This window comes from Monocercomonoides exilis (genome assembly GCF_001643675.1).
Source record: "Monocercomonoides exilis strain PA203 chromosome Unknown scaffold58-502437, whole genome shotgun sequence".
Taxonomy (NCBI): Eukaryota; Preaxostyla; order Oxymonadida; family Polymastigidae; genus Monocercomonoides; species Monocercomonoides exilis.
Window position 1 is genome coordinate 162,501 of NW_027150603.1, and position 19,493 is coordinate 181,993.

Genomic DNA, 19,493 nt, shown 5'->3' on the forward strand with positions numbered 1-19,493 from the left:
TTTTTTTTTAAAAAGAAAAGAAAAGAAAAAGAAACATTAATAAAATGTGATAAATATGAAAAGAAAAAGAATGAAAAATAAAATTATTAGTTCATTCGAAAATTCATATTTTCTCTCTCTTTCATTTTTATTTCTTTTCTTTTCTTTTATTTTTTCTTTTCATTTTATTTATTTATTTATTTATTTATTTCTTTTGTTTCTTCTCTTCTCTTCCCTTTCTTCTCCCTCTCTTTCTCTCCACAAACCCCAGCATCTTCAATATCCTATAGACCATGTCGTGTTCGTCACAGCCTGGAAAAAGAGGATGGCCTATCAGAAGCTCAGCAGCCACACACCCAACACTCCACATATCGATTCCACAGTCATAACTGATTGATTAGAGAGAGAGAGAGAGAGAGAGAGAGAGAGAGAGAGAGAGAGAGAGAGAAAGAGAAAGAGAGAGATGATGGATTATATAGAATAAAATAAAAATTATAATTGCAATGATGAAAATGAGAAAAAAAAAGATTAAAAGACAAAATTTGTATTCAACAAAAAGAGAATAATAATAAATATATATATTAGAATAAATAAAAGGATCCAATCATTAAAAAAAATATTCCATTGAAAATTGAAAATCAAATACAAAAATCTAAAATTTCATACGGAAGTCCAAGTAATACTTCAGGTGATCGATAATATCTGCTCTGAATGTACGAAAACATCAAACGACCCTCCAACGTTGCACAACCAAAATCTGCTATTTTCACTGATGGGAAAAATCTGTAATTGATAAAAAAATATAAAATTTTATTTTTTATTTATTTGAATTGAATGAAACATATAAATAAAGAAATTTTCATAAATAAATTAAAAATGAACAAAAAAATCTACAAAAAAAAAAGTTCACACTTGTCCAACAAAATATTTTCAGGCTTGATGTCACTATGTACAATGCCTTCATTCTTCATCACGCACAACGCATCAATTAATTGAATCACAATTTTTCTCACCACAGGAATAGGAAATCCAGAAAAGTTGGTTTGCTTCAGCACACAGTATAGATCCACTCCAAGAATTTCCAGAACAAGGCAGAGATGCCCATGAAAAGTGAAGCTGTTACATAAGGAAAGAATATGGTGCTCTCCATTTGGATCTACAGAACGCAGCTAAAAAACAATTCATGAATTTACAGATAAACACAAATTACATAAATGAAAAATAAGCAAACCTTTCGCAAAATTTCACATTCCGATTCAGCGTGCTTTAAATGTTGAGGAGTATTCTTTATCACCTTTATTGCATATGTTTCATGTGTATCAAGGCGCAAACATCTTAAGACTTGCCCAAAGCTACCTTTTCCAAGTAATTCTTCAACTCTGTATTGAAGGGTCATCGAAGAATTTTTTATTTCTGATGTGTCAATTATATCGCCTACATGAAAAATATAATCCCCTTTGATATTGTCATTGCATTGAGAAGACAAGCACTGAGAAGGGGAAGTTATAGTCAGTCCTAAATTTGCAATTTTATGTTTGTATTTAAAATTTGGAGAACAATTTTGATATGTTTCTGAGAGAAAAATTGTTGTTTTATGTAGGTTATTGTTTTGTGAAGCATCTTCCTAAAAAACAAATTTATTAAAAATTATAATGCAACATATTGCCTATAAATCAAAAAATTATAAAATAACAACCTTCATAAAGTGAAAAAACAACAATGAATTTCTGCTTCAGAAAGTGACTAATTATGTATGGGTTTCGATTATTGTGAAAAAACTTGTATTAATCTTAAAAATGCAATTTGAACAAAATTTGTTCTCACAAACAACAACAATTTCTTTACCAAATTTCCCATACTTTAAGTCAAGTAGTTATTGGAATGTATGAAGATGATTTTTTTGAAGACATTGAAAGTGATTATGATGTATGCTACACATAAATCATAATTTATTTTAATTTGTGCAACAGATGAGAATTTATGATTATTTTTTTTAAAATTGTTTATTGTTTGATAATTGTATTTTTATGTATTTCAGATGTATTTTTTTGAAATTATCTTTAATAATATCATCATTTTTCTTTTGTGATTATGATTTTTGTTTATCATTGAATTATTTTTTAGGATTTTTCAACAAGTCCTTTAACAACAGAAAATGCAGATTTACCTTTATCTCGTCCAAAAGATGTATCATCATCACTAAGTGAGATTAAATCTGAGTCATATGAACGCATAAACGAAAATGTACAAGATCCTATCAATCAAAATTCGAATGAACTTTTGAGCGCTGAAAACGAAAGCTTTAAAACAAATTCAGAAAACAAACCAACACCAGTTCGCTCTCCAAGCAGTTCAACAAATATTGAATCAAAAAATTCACAAAAGGAAAAAGCAAAATCAATGAATTCTTCTCCTTTAAAGACAGTGTCAACAAGGTCCGATACGCCAGAATCTGAAATGTACTATGAAGCTGTTAATGATGCAGAATACGATATGATTGTGAAATTAAACAAAATAATAAAGAAAGAAAACGAGCAAATGAAGCGCCAACTTCAAAGAGCAGGATTTCAGGTGGAAAAAGTGATTGAGCTTGAGAATGAAAAAAAGGAACAAGAAAACAAGATTAAAGAACTGGAGAAAGAAACAAGGTTATTAAAAAGGCTGCTGAAGCAGAAAGAAGACGCGCTGTTGAAAGAAGCACAAGCCACAGAGTCCATTCCTTCTGTGATGGGACACCTGAGAGGCGAGCTGAAGGCAACGCAGATGAGAGAAAAAGAAGTGCAGAAGAGAGCAGCCGATTTGAGCAAAGCGGTGCGAAAGGAAGGAAAAGCAAAAGAGAAGTTTGATGAATCAGATTTTTCCTGTTATTTTAATTAACTTGATATTTTCATTTATTGCATTCATCAATCTTTTTTTTCATTTATTCCATCAAAAATGATCTTTTGTCATTTTTCTTTCATTTCCTCAATCCCTTACATTTTTTTTTCTCATTTGCTTTCCACCTTTTCTTTCTTTCTTTATTTTTCCCAGATTACAACAGACATTGAAGCAGACCCGTGATGGCCTCGAAACCGTCAAGCAGATAGCAGCAGAAGCATTCGAATCTTCAAAGGACGAAAGAGAAGGAGAAGGAGAAGGAGAAGAAGAGGACAGCACAAACAAAGTGTTTCTGACCGAAAGCGAACCAAAATCTCCTTCATCGGATTCATCAGCCGTTTCGGAGAAGCAGAAGAATGCAATTGGAGAAATAATACAGATTGTGAGTCAGATCAGTGATAAACCTGGTTCTTCGACTACTTCTTCTTCTTCACCATATCCCATTTCAACCACATTTCGCTCATTTTCAAACTCATCGTCTTCTTCCTCTCCCTCTTCTTTCTCCTCCTCCTCTTCCTCCACTTCACCTTCCTCTTTCAACACAGCCACCTCTTTTATTTCCTCTCTTCCTCCGTCTGTCATCAACACATTGTCTTCCTTCCACACACGCGCACCACAACGCAAACAGCATGCTCTTTCGTATCCTTCCTCAAAAACCCCAACACCAACATCTTCATCCTTCACTCATTCTTCCTCCTCCTCCTCTTCCTCTTCTTCTTCCTCTTCCTCATCCTCATCCAACAGTCCTCTCCCTTCTCATCTCCCCCACTCGGTTCTTGTCCCTCTCCACTCTTTCCTCCCACCAGACGCCAAAGACACAGAGATAGAAAGACTACGTTCTCAATCGGCAGTTCTGTTCCAGACGAAAACAGAGACGAAGCTGAGGCATTTCCGCGAGAGGGAGAAGATGCAGAGGCAGCTGGAGCAGATGAGGGCGATGATACAGGAGAGAGAAAGAGAACTGGCGAGGAGAGAAAGAGAGGTACAATGTGTGACGATCCAGGCGAATGGAGGGTGGAGGGTGGCGGAGCCGAGGAAGAGGAGGGAGATTATTGAGAGGTTGCTGAAGGAGGAAGGAGAAAGGGAAGAAGGAAGGGAAGGAAGGGAAGGGGAAGGAGGGGAAGGAGGAAGAGGGGAAAGAAGAGGAGAAGGAATAAAAGGAAGAGGAAGAGAAGGAAGAGAAGGAAATGGAAGAGGAGGGCAGAAGATGATGTTGTACGAAGATGTTGACAAATCAGACACACCTTATTCGTATTCGATGTCAGCAGCGTCTGGAATGAACAGGTTGGCAGCGGGTGAAAAGATATGTTCATTTAAAGTGGAAGAAGAAGAAGAAGAAGATGATGATAACGTGAAGGAAATAGAAATGGATGAAAGGAAAAGAAAGAAGAAGAAGAAGAGGAGGAGGAAGATGAATGAGTTGAAAGCAAAAGAGGAGGAGGAAGAAGAAAATCAAAAACAATTCGAAGAGAACGAAGAAAGCGAAGCAAAAAAATCAACGGAAGATGAAGGAGAAAATATTAAAACAAATAAGAAGAAGAAGAAGAAAAAGAAAAAGAAGAAGAAATCGAATAAAAGTGACATATCTGAATCAGAATGTGTTGTTAATGAGATTTTAATGGAGGATATTGAGGAAGAACAAATGGAAATAACAAATGGAAAGAATGAAAAGAAAGACAAAAAAGACAAAAATGAAACGAAAGATAAGAAAGAAAGAAAAGATGAAAAAGAAGAGAAAAACAACAAAGATGATAAAGATGATAAAGAATGCGATATTTCTTTTGAAAAGCTCAATTCAACTTCTCTTTCAACAGAAGAAGAAATAGCAGATAAATTTGAAAATTTAATGAAAAACAACGAATTAACAGAAGAAAAGGATGTATTTGGTTACTATTCACACAAAATGAAATGTACTGCTTGCGAACTTTCAACCGACAGAAAGTCACAAACAAAGGAAATTCCGCATTTGACGCAAAATTTTGACAGAAAAACGGAAGATGATTCAAAAACTACCCAAATTTTATCTGATTTGCAGGAAAAACCACTTTCTTCTGAAGAAAACGATCGGTCATTCACATTGTTGAAGAATAATCCTTCCTTTCCCTCAAAATCAATTAAGCAACAAATAGAAGGTGCAACGGATGAAATTATTTTGAAAGACTTTGATGATCCGCACAATTCAGAAAATAGCAAAAAGAAGGATGAAGATTTATTAGAAAAAAATGTTCTTGAAAAAATAGAATTTGAAGATGAAGATAATCCATTTTCTTTTAAATTATGAAAACTTTTATTTGTTAATAGTCTGTATTATTTTATTAATGTGTGAAAAAATCGAATATTGTATTAATAATTTTTCTCCTATTTTTAACTTTCAGATTTTTTAGTAGCCCATAATTTTCTTTATGAATTATTCTTTATGTTGTTTTTTACATGTGTAACATATATTTTATGCTCATTGCATTTATTTTAACATTGCATCGATGCATCTCAATTGATTTTTCAGACAAGCATCTTTTTAGTGATGAAACCCCACAAAAACTTAAACTTATGTTTGAAACTCGCTCAAATGATGCAAATTTATCAAAACACAATGTAAATTTGGACAGAGCTTTAAAACAAAACAAAGGAAAATTTATTTATTCGGATTCACCCCATTTTAGTTCAATTAAGAACACATTTTTACTTTCTAATTCTTCAGTTCAGTTTTATAAGTTGCTCATCATTTATCAGAACAGCAAACCAGTTTCTAATTATGATTATAATTCAAAGTTTACCATGCATTCATGTGCGTTGTTAATTTTAACTGAACTCTGTACCAGTCCTTTTTTTACAACAGATGGATCAATAGAATTAAATAATTTAACGCTTACTCTGAAAGACCCTTCAACTAATGTTATACCGTTAATATCATCTTCAAAATCTTCTTTTGAAACTCATTCAGGTTCCTTGTGCATTTCACATTCAATGTTTTCTTCCTTTATTTTATCATCCACACCATTTTTATCTTCTCAATTCATTTCATTAAATTCACTTGAACACAATCAATTCACAAACATCTCCATACACCCTCGTTCTAAAAATGTGCCAAACGATTGCATTTCTTCGGCCACTATTTCTTGCTGTTCATTTTTCACGGTTTGTGATGTTTTTTATGGAGGAATTGTCCATTCCATAAATGCACATTCAAATAGTTTGAATACATTTAACAATACATATAAGCTATGTATACACAATTCAATAAAACCAAAAGTTATTACATCACAGCAAATTCTATCCAAATCAAATTCGTATGAATTCATCTATGACGAATTTTTAACATGCCATCCAGATTATGATGGTTCATTTTTCCCTTCAACTTCAAATGCAACTGATACATCATTGTGTGGTGGAGCAATTTGCTTTGTTCAAGAGCAATTATCAGCAACATCTTCTTTGAAGCTTCAGTTTTGTTCGTTCAATGAGTGCTTCTGCGAAATGGCTGGAGGGGCTGTTTTTTTGCGTGGAGCAATTAATTTCGTCTGCGAAAACTCTTCTTTCCTGATGTGCCATGCTACGTGGCAAGGAGGATGCGGAGGAGGAATCTTTGCAGACAGAATTGATGGTCAGGCCACGTTCGATAAAGGAAGTTTCATGAGATGCAGAGCAGGTAAATGCGGAGGAGGAATGTTTTTTAGCTTCGAGAAGACGAAATTGAAGCAGCACAAAAGCGAAAATATGGAGGCGGCAGAGATGATTGAGATGACTGTTACTCAAAATTGTATATTTTACAACTGCAAATGCAATAACACGGTGCATTCATTTGGTGGCGGCTGCTGTCTTTTTTGTGATGATGACAATAAATTCATTCAATTAAGGAATACAATTTTTCATTTATGCGATGCTTCTGTAGGGATGTCGATAGTCTTTCAGCTCAGCAACGTCTTCAATGAATTTACGGCGAGTCATTTCCATTTTTACTATGTGGCTTTTAAACACAACAAGGAACTGGATTATAATTCGAGAGAAAAAGAATTATTTGATGATATTACTCCAACAAATAATGACAGAAACGAAGATAATGAAGCAGCCTTTGGATCTTTCCGTGCTTTCAACTCAGAATTTATGAGTCAATTACAATTTATGTGCAATTGCTCGCAACTCAGTGATAAACCTCGCATTAATGTGCTCTTCTGGGATGCTGTTGGCGTATGGAATCCTGTTGGAGATTTTAAACCTTGTGATCATTCGTGCTGGTTCGGCAAAAGAGATGGCGATGCAATATTGCTTCAAAAAAATGCAGTTACAGACGTCAGTTCTTGGCTGAAAAACGTCACATTCTTCTACATTGGAGGTGAAGATGCAATTGATTCACCTGCTTGCGGAATGCTACAGTCCCTTCCGTGTGCGTCACTAGAACCAGCATTAAATGGGAGATGCGAATATGAAACTTCTTTGTATATAATTGGTGATGTTGCACCAATAAAATCTCAGCTTCTTTTCTTCCAAGAGAGAATAACATTCATGGTATACAAAGGAGTTAAACCAATAGAAATCCACTCTCGTTTACAGGAACAAGAAAGTGTCTTCAGCTTATTTGGAACAGAACTTGTAATGATGTATGCCTCTTTCTATTTTGGCAAATCACAAGTCGATTCGATGGTTTCATTCTGCTATCAGCATTCAATTTTTAGTGATAAGAACGTGTTTTTATCATTCAGCAGCTTCAATCTGACTGGCCCAAACGCTGAATCATCATCCGGTGCGATGACAACAACATTCTTTTATAATCCAATGTTTGTCATATATAATGCTGGTCTTTCAATTAGTGACTCAACTATCAGCCACTTTTCATTTTCTGAATCTCCACTGATTTCATTAAGAGGAAAGCATTATAATCTTATGCTAGCACTAGCTGTATTCAATGACATTAGCACTCGAAAATCGCAATCTGCAATAGTCAAAATAAATCAAACAAAAGCAGATTCTTCGCCTTTGCAGTTTGTTTGTGCCAATTCAACATTTAAGTCGATAAAGGCAACATCTTCGAATAGCGGAGGAGCTATGGACCTTTTAACAAATTTTTATGGAGATATTTCATTGAAACATACCGCTTTCCAAGAATGCGAAGCAGAGCAAACAGAATTCGGCCGAGGTGGAGCACTTTTCTGCACATGTGATAACTTGCATGCGACTCCTTTGCTGAAAAGCATGATCTTCCAGGACAATTTGGCAAATTGTGCCAATGACATTTTTATAATATGCGATTCATTCACCCAAATTAATAGCAGTACAATATCTTTCGAATATTCTCATTGCAGCGTCAATGAAGCAAACAGCTTCATGGGGCGGCTGAAAAATAAACTAGATATTGTGAATCTTCTTCCACAAATAATTTGCTATGAGGCTGAGACAATTTTCACTTCATCAACACACGAAAATGCATCTGATGAAGAGAAATGTGGTTCATTAAAGCTTCCATGCAAGACGATGGATGTTGCTAGCACACATGTCAATCACACGACCTTAGGCCGATTGCTGATTATTGGGAATGCAAGCATTGGTAGATCTTCACAATTGATTAACACAGAAATATCATCGTTTTCTGATGAGAACAGCTATTTCATTTTCAACAATACTATGATTACGACTAATGTTTTAACATGCAGCGAAAATGTTGTCTTTTCCTCATTGTATTTTTTGTTTGATTCATGCAAATTGCAAAATGACGAATCAATATTTTTTGTGAATGGACCAACTAACATATCATCATCAACTTTTCAGCAGATTGAAAGCAGTTCGATGAATTTTGACTTTCAACGGCTTTCGTCTAATGAAAAGCAGTATTTGGGGATCATTTTGTTGAGCGTTTTTGAGACTCAACTGACATTACATGACATAAGGTTTATTGATTTCACAGTCAATAAGCCTCTTTTTTTATTCTACTTCAATACTAGCATTACCATGAGAAATATTACATTTTCTTCTATAGAACTGAATGAAACCTCAATTGTTCAATCTGTCCATAATAACAATCAACCATCAATTGCAGACTTTCCAATATATTCTTCGATGGAAGATTCCATTTCTTCTTTTCGTTACAGTCTCTTTCGCAGACAATCTGATAAAAGTTTTTCATTGATGAGCGTTTCCAGATTTGACAACGACAATAGCATACAAGATATAAACATGAAAAACATTGCTTTTACAAACCTTTCTTTAAGCAATTCCACTCTTATATTTTTAGATTTTCCAAAAACCTATTCCAACACCAGCTTTTCAATGAAAGAAATCAAACTGTCAAACATCAAGCTTCTTTCTCAACAAGAAAATCCTCTGTTTGTGTATTGCAAAAATAATAATTTCGCCATTTATCAAATATATTTGGATATTTCCGATCTCTTTGTCTCTAACTGCAGTGTTCCAAAGATTTCTGGTTCACTTATCTTAGCTTCAAATGTCAGCTTTCAATTAAAATACTCACAAATTATGAATCAACGATTATCACAGGGAACATCATGCAGCAAATTGCAATTGACAGACAAAGTTAAACGTAGTGAATCAATTCCTCAATCATTAAAAAGTAACCAGGAAGTAATTAGGAATGGAATAGAAAGATGGAAAGAAGAAGAAGAAGAAGAAGCAGCAGATTCTATATGCCTTTGGAACACTTCCATTATTCAAATGAAAAACTGCACATCAATCGTGGATAATGTACAGATTTCTGGTTTTTCTGTTGGAGCATTTATTATCCAAGGAGGAACAGCAAATATCACATCGTGTCAGTTTTTGAACAATTCAGCCACCGAAAATGACATGCTCATATCACGGAACATTGTGTGTCGTGACAACGCTTCAATTGATTTTGTTAATGTAACCACTTCAGCGACTGATGATTCTCTGTGGATTGTTAATGAAGGATGTACATTTAGCGGTGCTTTTTCAACAGAAGAGATCTTTTTTGCCCACCCGTCACTGTCAAACATGACATTTGATTCACAAAATGGTACTTGCTTTCTACACTTCGTTGGAAATAATATCCTCCCTTGCAACATGACATTCTCATTTGTGGAATACTCCAAGCAGCCAACAGAATTCATTATAGATGGAACTTTAACAGAGTTTCAGGGCTCTACTGCTGCAGTCGGCGTAATAGGGCAAAAAACAATGTCCAGAATACAATATGAGCATCCAAATGCTGCTGCTGCAATTGTGTGTTGGGGTGCGAATCCATTGAAAAACATGACAAGTAATCCTATTCGATTATTTAGTATCACTCCAAGAGATACTCCTCATTTCCCCACGAAAATAGTTGTTTCTATTGCTGTTTCAGTTGTTTTTGTTATTGTTTGCATTATCATTCTTTCATTTATTATTGCTTCAAAATGGAAGCGAAGGAAAAAGAAAACAGGGAAAGCGTGTGTTGACAGTGGTGTGTTTTCGGTGAACAGATCAAATCTAATATCTGACACATCACAACTACTGCCAACTGAATCAATTCCGAGCGATGTTCAAGAACCAAACTTCGAAGAAGATGACGAGGATTTTATTTGAGAGCTCATCGTTGTAGTATTTTTACATGTATTTTTATGTTTTTTAATTTTTCTTTCTTTCTTTTAATTTTTTACAAATTTCATTCCTTTGATATTTGATTATTTGTTCGTTGGTTTAATCCAACTTTTTTACAATTTCTATAATTTTTTTTTAAAGGAAAATATTACATGAAGAGTAATTTCTGCAAATTTGTTCAATTTCTTATTTTCTTTTGGTGTTAAACTCAATTTATCAAAAATAACAAAAAGAAAAAGACTGGTTGTTTCAATATCTTTAATGAGATGCTAAGAACAAACAGATTCAGTGAATCTTTAGCTGACGGGAGTTTAATAATGATGTTGATTTAATAAAAAAGAAACAAAAAAAAAAAAAATAATCAACAATTCTAATTAAAAAATTAAAAAAATAAAAAAAATCGCCGAATGAGATGTGGAATAAAATTCTATTCATCCGCAAGTGGCCGCGGGCTATCTGAGGAAATGGTTTCAACATTAAGTGTAACAAGCGTCTCTTTCAATTCAGGAAGGAAAACTTCAATCCACACAGGGAAAGATTCAAGGTTAGTTACGGTGTTCTGATAAAAAGTGAGATTAATTAGATGAATAAAGAAAGAAAATAGAAGAGTATGGAAAAAAATGAATAAAATATATAAACAATTTGTTTAAGTTAAAAAAAATAAAGATATCACAAACATCTAACACAAAAACAGGATTTCCATTTCTGCAATACTGTGCAACAATATTCTCAGAGTGTGAAAGAGCATCACAAGTATTCTCGTTTGCCCATTCTGGCTGAGGCTTTCCAATCGAAAACATCGCATTTGCAAAGCCAACACCAGAAGTCACACGGACAATGGCAAATGAATTGCTGATTGGCTATTAAGAAAAAAGAAAGAAAGAAAGAAAAGAAAAGAAAAGAAATAAGTTTTGAATCAATTTATTTATTTATCGAAAAACATAATGATTTATTAATTTATTTTTTAAAATGAAAATGTAACATTTTTTTAAAATGCAAAAAATAAATGAAATTTGCATACCATTTCACTTGTTTTCAGTACAACATGCACAAACTTCGGGGATCCTTCGCAGTGAACAATAGAAGTCTGCAACTTACCACCCTCTTGCACAACCCTTCCCTGTGCAAAGATCGAATTCACTCCTCCAAACACAGATTTGAACGGGAGCGAGCGAATAGGATCGTCGTTCGAGGCTTTGGAAGAGAACTTGTCGAATATCTCTGAAAGATCAAAATCATCTTCATCATCATCATCTTCTTCTTCTTCTCCTTCTGCTCCTTCTTTGCTTTCTTTCGTCAATTGAACAAGCGTCTTTATTATTCTCATTTCTTCTTCTTCTTTCTTCTCTTCTTCGTCCTTTGCGCTTTCCTTCAAAGAATCCCTTGCCAATTTTCTGTTCTGCTGTTTCTTGTGTATTTCTGCTGCTTCCTCAATCAGCCGAGCCAACTGCTCAGATTTCCTCTTCCTCACATCTCTTTCAACGTCTTTTTTCACAACTGACTGCAAAACACGCAAAATGCGTTCTTCTTCTGTTTCTCCTTCAATTCCCCCTTCTTCTTTTCTTCCTCCTTTGACTGCGCTCTCTTCGAACCCAACCACCAGCAGTGGCTCGTTATTCGCCTCTTCCGACTCCAGAGACAGTATATCCACTCGATTCGCATCCAGAATCATCTCGCGTGGATACATCGCATCCCTCACAATGGCAACTGTATCACCCTGTGAGGGATCAGGAGAGGGGCCTAATGCAACCACCCCTGTTTTCACTTGGAGGTCGTTGCCAATGGCGAGTGAAGGATGAGCATTGGGATCAGAATTTTCATTGGAAGCGGATGTGTCCTTGCGGGAGGTGTGCTTCTTTCTGCGCTGGGACGGGGCGATTGTGGAGATGGTGTTGCTTTCTATGATAATTGAATCAGTCTGTTTAATTTTTATTTGAAAATTAGAAAGAAAAGGATAAATAATATTGGAAAATACAAAAAAATGAATAAAAGAAATAAAATTTAAAAGGAAAATAAAATATTCCTCAATTCAAACCAAAAGCCTGTCTGTCTCAGCGATCAATGAAGATGTGTCACTTTGAGGAGTGATCACAGTATTGCCGTTGCTATCCTCGCCAATCGCAGCAGATTGAATGAAAAGTGGGGCATTTACTGATGCAAAGGCATCATGAAGAGCGAATTGGGTGTGTTCTGAAAAAGAGAAGAAAAAATAAAAAAAAGGAAAAAATAAAAGAAAAGAAAAAGAAAAATAAGCATTAAAAAGAAGATATTCACAAGCAGGAAAATAAAAAAATAAATGCATTTTTTTCAAATAAAGCCCAAAATCAAATGAAAACCCCTACTCCATCACCAAACCAGTTGATACAGAAACAGTTCCTTTCGCCTCAATCCCAAACGCATCCGACGCTTTGATCCTATTTCCCATCACATCCACCGTCTCACTCGATGCTGAGCCGATCCTCACTCCTTCCCTCGCTGTCATCGACCCCGCCACCTCACATCCCCCTCTCACCCACGTGTTTCCAGTCACTTCCAGGTCATCTGCCGTCACATCAGCTGATTGAATGGACTGCGACACCACATTCGCTAGTGTGGATGTGAGGGGCACATTCAAAGAATTTGTGCTGAATGAAGCAACGTGGATGCTCCGCACGTTTGTGATGTCTGAGTCTGAGGCATCGATCGCCCCACGGAACACAATACGAGGAGTTGTATCGGGTTCTTCTGAGACTTTGGTATTGGTATTTCCATTGACATTATCTTTGGAATCATTTGTGTTAGTTTCTGAAGAAGAAGAAGAAGAAGATGTTGATAATGATGATGATGATGACAAAGATGATTCAGGTGTGGCTGGAAGCGCCTCAAACACAATCGGAGCGTCTGTTGTCTTAATCGTCGAAGTACTTCCATCAATCTGCATCTTCCCGAATTTGATGTTATCACCCAAAAATGAGACAGACGAATTCACTTCCAAATGGTCCACTGAAGATAACTCATTCCGCATTGTGGGAGCGTAAACACCCAAGTTGCTTATTTCAAACAGCAAAGCAGTTGCCCTGGCTGGTGATGCGTTGTCTGAAACAGGCATTATCTGCTCAGCGAATGAAGAAGAAGAAGCAGAAGCAGCATCTTCCGGTTTTGTAACTTTGAACATTTCTGAAGAAGAAGATGATGATTGTGTTGAAAACATCTTTTCTTGTCCTAATAGATCATCAACTGTTAGTTCAGATAGAGGAGTATTCAAAATCTTCTCCCTTTTCTCTTCTGTTAGCTTTTTCATTGATCCTTCATTCAAATCAGCTTCAATTTTCCTTTTATTCAACCACTGCTTCGCATTTCTCGGTGTCTTCACAGGAATTTTCGGCGAATGCACCTGAATGTAGCTGTTTGTGTCTGGCGACGGCCGAATCTCAATCGCCGGCAGGTCGTCTTCAGTGTTGACTCTGAGCACGCCTTTCATCTTCACTGAGTGCGAAAACGTGGGAAACACCCCGCCAAACAGCATAATCCCGTTCATCACACTCAGGCCAACCACAAACACCGCCATCACAATGATAGATGCGATGAACATCCAAAAGTACTTGTTGGGCCTTCCAAAGGAGAATACTGAGGAAGAAGAAGAGAAAGAAGACTTTGCATCGCTGAAGCTTTTTGAGGTGCTTGACAGTGGAGACAGCAGAGGAGACTTGCGATTACTCGAAAATGAAGAGGTGCTATTCTTGTTTCTTGTGCTACTACTGCTGCTTCCTCCGTTTGACTGAAATTCCTCTGGCAGCATCCCTTTCGCCTGGTACAGCGTCGACGAAGCCAGTGACGCAGTGTCTGCGGCAGACAAAGGCGATTTCCTGCTGGAAGAGTCCAGAGAATTCAGATAAACCGAGCCTGACTGAAGCTTTTGAGACCGGCTTTTGTCCTTTCCACCGCGCTTGGGTGTCTTTCTGTTCGTGCTGGCGTGTGTGGTGGGCCGCAGAAGCGCCGATGACTCGGCTAAATCGTCTGAGTGCGAGTCATTTGAGTTATTCGAGTCGTCAAGCTCATTTGAGTCTATCCCCCTTCCTTCCTTTCTCTCTTTCTCCTTCTTCTCCCTCTGCCTGCTGCTATTGCCATTGCTGTTGCTGTTTCTCATGCTCTCCTTCGCATCCTGCTCCGTCTCCCTCCGCACAATCCCGCTCACATCCACGTTAAACTGCACCTGCGACCGCAGCTGCTCCAGCTCTGCCCTGATCATCTCCACTGCGTTCTTCTGCCGCCTCACCTGATAGTGATCTTCCTCTGTTTCCTTCAGCAGCCTTCTCATCTGCTCCAATATCCCCTCAGCTTCTTCCACTTTGCACTGCACCGTCGCGTCGTAGTGGTCATTCAATGCGCTCAGGCGGTGCACGAAGTCATTTGTCGCCTCCATCATCTTCTGCCTCTTCTCCTCCATCCCCAGTGAGTCTGCCACTTTGTTCGTGATCGATTCAATGCGGATGGAGACAAGGTCATTCACCATTTTGATCATTGATCCTTGGTCGGAGATTGTTGTGTGGCCCACGCTCGTCTGCAAAGGCGTGCCATTCCCTGCTCCTGCGCCTGCCCCAAACTTACCCAGCTTCCCTTTTTGCTCTTTGCCCCCCGCTCCATCACGCAGTGTGCTTGCAAAGCCAACCCCGTTTCTTCTTCCCCCGTCTCTCATTCCTGAAGCCATTTGTGGGTGTGGCGGCATTTCCAAACGAACTACGGTGCTGCCACCTCCAGCTCCGTTTGAGGCAGAAGAGCTCTGCATGATCGAAATGGCATCAGAAAACAAGGTTTGAAGAGAAGAACGAGTGTCTTCGAGTGAAGAGGGGATGTTTGTGCGTCCGAATTTGGCGCGGAGACGAGAAACTGAAGTGATTTATTTATTTTATTTATTATTTAATTTTTATAAATAGGAAAGAACGAATATTCAAAAATAATAAATAAAGTCAATTGAAGATAAATAAATGAGCATTATTTTTGAAAAATAGGAAAAAACAAACAAAAAAAAAAAAAATAAATCATAAAAGAGATAATAAATCAAAATTATTAAAATAAAATAAAATAAAATAAAATAAAATAAAAATATAAAAAGGCATACATTGTGACAGCTTCGATGCTCTATCCCCAACTTTCTCACCAGGCGTGGACTTATCAAACGAATTCTTTGTGGAGTCAACAAACCGCTGAACCGACAGCATTTGCTCCAATTCTTTTGAAATTGAAGGAGAAAACAAGTTTTCCTCATCTTCATCTTCTTCATCGCTTTCTTCTTCTTCTTCTTCTCCACTTGAATTCGCTTTATGTTTCAATTCTGACGGAAGAAGAGGGATCTTGACTTTGAATGGCAATGAGATGCTTTCAAGCTTGCGAGTATGAACTGAATAATAATCAAGTTTGATTGTTCCAGTGACAATTTTGGGGTTTGTGGAAGTGATTGAAGAAGAAGAAGAAGAAGAAGAAGAAGAAGAAGATGATGATGATGATGATGAATTAATACAAGGAGAAGAAGAAGAAGAGGCAGAAGAAGAAGAATTATTGCCAATTGAATATGATGAATCCACAATCAGATTTGGAGAAGAAGAAGAAGAAGAAGAAGAAGCATCAGCTGATGTTGATAGCTCTGTTGAAAGAGGAGTGCGAATCACAACAAAAGGAGAGGCAGAAGTGAATGAAGGGTCATGTACTTCGAATCTGGATGGAGAAGAAGAAGAGGAAGAAGAAGAGGAAGAGGAAGATTTAGAGGAATCAGATGATGGTGATGATGGTGAGGAAGAGGAAGAAGGCGATGAAGATGCGGCGGATGGGGATAAAAAAGAGGAAGAAGAAGAAGAAGAAGAAGAAGCTGACTGATCAGAAGAACTTGTCGCATTCTCATAAGAATTCTTCTCTGAGTCGATTTCATCATTTTCATCTGATGTCGAATCAACAACATTAGCATTAGCATTTGCAGCAGCGGAAGATTCTTTTGGTGTCAATTCAATCAAATCTGGCTCATCATCATCGTTTTGAATGACAGAAACGCTATTTTTTGGAGCTTCTTTGGTTTCTGTTTGAATTTTGCTTTGAGAATTCTTTGAAGAAGGAGTTTGTTTGATTGAGGTTATTTTGAATGAAGATGATTGGGATGAAGAAGATGGAGATGAAATTGGAACAGAAGAAGAAGAGGCAGAGGAAGAGGAAGAAGCAGAAGAAGAAGCAGATCCTTCATTCGCATTGTTCTCCTTATTATCTGCTTCATTAACTGAAGAAGAAGAAGAAGATGATGATGAATTCACTTTATTGTTCTGTTGAGCATTTTCTTGTTCAATTCTCTTCAGCTTCCAGATGACTTTCTGGTTTGTTTCTGGAATCATATTGGGAATAAACACGACAGAGCCGTTTTGCGAAGACTGATGCATTGAAATTAGTGAGTCAATCTTGACACGAGAAGAAGAAGAAGGAAATGAAGAAGAAGAAGAAGTTTGAGAAGGATTTTGTTGTTTATCTGATTCATTTTCTCCATCTTCTTCTGATTTTAAGCTTTTATTGTCAGAGGTTTCTTGTGAATCATCCAACTTTCTAAGAGAAGAAGAATTGACAGCGTAATTAGAAGAGTTGTTGAGTGTGAGAGTGCATTTGATTCCAGCTGCAGAGACAGAAAGGCAGCGAGAAAGGCAATCAGCAAGATCTTCAGAGAAGTCTGAAATGCAAATAAGGTTGGGTTTTGAAGTTGATTCGGAATATTATCAATTTATCAATTTATTTATCATCAGAAATAATTGAAAAATAAGGAAAAAAAACAAATGAAAATATTCATAAAAATCAATGAAAAATTTTATTTTTATTAAAAACTTTCAAACCTGCTTCGTTTTCTATGAAATAATAGCCACCATTTCCGTGCGCTGCCAAAGCACTCAAAAGAACATCGTCGTGCTTTTGGCCGAACCCAAATGTGTAAACAGACAGGAAATCTCTTGGATATTCACTTAGAAGCTCGTCAACTCGTTCGCTGTGAATTATCGCACATTGACATTACAGAACAAAAAAATTTACATAAAAGTTCAAATTTTTTTCAATAAAAATATTAAATTTTTTCAATTTTCAGTCGAATCATTAAAAATGCAAATGCAAACTTTAATGATTGAAATGTTGGCTGGATAACAACAGAACGCTGCCCATGAAACATCGTCTGAGGTCTGATGAAAGTATCAACTCCATCAGTAAATAAAAGAACTATACATGAACGTGCTTCGCGAGTTGAAGTGCTAAAGAAAATTTCAAAATAATAATCAACAGTAAATCAAGTCATGACCCAGCTACAAACCTCTTTTTAAATAATTCATCTAACGCAACTTTCATTGCACCCAGAATATCTGTTCCACCTTGTGGAATTTCAAAATCTTTTTGAAGAATTTTTGATGCATATTGTTTAGCCCCATCAGTCATTTCTGTTAGTCCAAACAATATGTGTTGCGATGTCCCAAACACAATCATTCCAAATCTATCTGTTTGCTGAAGAGATTGGACAGTTGTTTCAACGCACGTTTTTACGCGTGCAAACTTACTTCTATTTGGAAGATACAAACTATTGCTTGTCATACTCTGTAATTTCGTTTGAAAGGCATACACTTAAAAAGGAAATTTATAAAAATTCGTCAAACTTGAGATGTGTCAACAAGTGCAATAATATCTAATGGAAGCCGGTTAGACATTGACTCTAAGTTCACTGGTGCATCAATAGATGCACAAAGAAATGCTTGACCAGGTGTAGGGCATGGAAACGTTGAATAAGATAAAGACAAGGCAGATTTATCGCTAGTTGGATTTTTTAGAGAAGGTGTCGAAAGAAGAAAAGGACTAGATGCTGGTTTTCCAGGAGGTTCATCAAATAACATTATTAGAGTGTTTGATAGAATAATTAAACCAACTAATGAACAGCTAAACGCACCTTAGTAACTTCTTCATCGCTGTAAATTCAAGTATAACTGCATTCGTAAACAAAAATTTTTTGGCTTATATTTATTATAATGCACTATTCCGTCTAAAATCCGTGTTTTTAATTTCAATAATTTTGTATTTGAATTGATTTCTTCGAAACAATTTTTTAGCTTGATCCGTCCCAATTTCACCTGCATCAATGGAGCTAATTTGTGCAAATTGCAGGCTACTGGTCCAAGGAGTAAATATCGAAGCGAAACTTTTGCCTGGTGATGCAAGTTATCATTTTATATGCTCGGATTGTCATCCTTCAAGCAAGATAGAATTTGAATTGCTGAAACCAAATTGGTTTGAATTTTAAATATATTTGGAACAGTTTAATTTGCAAATGCTTACGTAATAATTAGGATCGAAATTGTCAGAGTTGCAATGTTTAATGTAATCTTACAGCACGAGATCTTTGTTGATCCTTCACAAACACATCTGCAAAAGCAATTTGTAAGTATTGATGAAATTCTCGAATTTATTCGCTGTAACTGGGACAGAATCTGTCATTTTCGTCAACGTTTGCTTCACTTTTGCACAAAAGATATTATCATTTATCATTGATATTCGTTTATTGTAATAGCATTCAACGCTTGGGAGTTGAACATTCCAATTCAACTTTCTGAAAATCCAGAGTTGTTCTTTGAATTACCATCAGACATTGCAGATATTAGAGGTGTTTTTTGGACTTTAACGGAAAAAGGAAGAGATGTGCGAAGTAATCTCGTATTTACAAATGATGAAAGCAGCTTATATCAGCTGAGAACAGCAAAGGGACAGAAAATTGCAGAAAAAATTCGAAAGCAATTGGAATCAAAAGTCGAGCTAGAAAAAAGCACAGTTTGCAAACTGAAGCATTTCATTGTTTTGGTTGAAAATTTATCATTTCATTTCATTTTTTTTTGTGTGTGTGTATGTGTGTGTGTTTTCTTTTTTTCTCTCTCAGCCAATTCATTCAAAGCCCCAATTCATTCTCCGACCAGAAGATTATCGGTCGCACGACACTTTCATCCGGCAGCCGCTTACAGGTATCACAGCCAGCTCGCCTTATTCTGATTCTCTGATCCAGCAAACTCATCAGAAATTGGCTGAATGGGAGGAAAGCTTGATCCATGCAATAGACAAAGACG

At 36.4% G+C, this 19,493-nt stretch overlaps 4 protein-coding genes across 4 annotated transcripts in view; 2 read left to right on the top strand and 2 right to left on the bottom strand.

Moving 5' to 3' along the window:
• MONOS_10339 (putative Protein kinase domain) overlaps positions 1 to 1,375 on the bottom strand; it is a gene marked incomplete at both ends in the record, with an annotated part of 6,808 nt that extends 5,433 nt beyond the window's left edge. The window contains 4 exons of the mRNA XM_067862781.1: positions 246 to 368; positions 646 to 762; positions 892 to 1,148; positions 1,211 to 1,375. Of these exons, the coding sequence (XP_067719859.1) occupies positions 246 to 368; positions 646 to 762; positions 892 to 1,148; positions 1,211 to 1,375 (662 nt within the window). The remainder of the gene's footprint in view (positions 1 to 245; positions 369 to 645; positions 763 to 891; positions 1,149 to 1,210) is intronic.
• Positions 1,376 to 1,836: 461 nt separating this feature from the next.
• MONOS_10340 (uncharacterized protein) lies at positions 1,837 to 5,348 on the top strand. The gene is made up of 3 exons (XM_067862783.1): positions 1,837 to 1,905; positions 2,104 to 2,819; positions 3,010 to 5,348. Exons 1-3 carry the CDS (start codon positions 1,861 to 1,863, stop codon positions 5,135 to 5,137), a joined length of 2,889 nt encoding a protein of 962 aa, XP_067719860.1. The 5' UTR covers positions 1,837 to 1,860; the 3' UTR covers positions 5,138 to 5,348.
• Positions 5,349 to 6,330: 982 nt separating this feature from the next.
• MONOS_10341 (uncharacterized protein) lies at positions 6,331 to 10,564 on the top strand (the record flags this gene model as incomplete). Its single annotated transcript, XM_067862784.1, has 2 exons — positions 6,331 to 6,613; positions 6,746 to 10,564. The coding sequence occupies 2 exons, from the start codon at positions 6,331 to 6,333 to the stop codon at positions 10,384 to 10,386; spliced, it is 3,924 nt and encodes a 1,307-aa protein (XP_067719861.1). The 3' UTR covers positions 10,387 to 10,564.
• A 264-nt stretch (positions 10,565 to 10,828) lies between these two features.
• MONOS_10342 (putative von Willebrand factor type A domain) lies at positions 10,829 to 18,275 on the bottom strand (the record flags this gene model as incomplete). The annotated part of the gene is made up of 10 exons (XM_067862785.1): positions 10,829 to 10,960; positions 11,079 to 11,261; positions 11,423 to 12,319; positions 12,437 to 12,591; positions 12,757 to 15,267; positions 15,500 to 17,080; positions 17,241 to 17,389; positions 17,514 to 17,645; positions 17,705 to 17,982; positions 18,042 to 18,275. The coding sequence occupies 10 exons, from the start codon at positions 18,273 to 18,275 to the stop codon at positions 10,829 to 10,831; spliced, it is 6,252 nt and encodes a 2,083-aa protein (XP_067719862.1).
• Between the last annotated feature and the right edge of the window lie 1,218 nt (positions 18,276 to 19,493).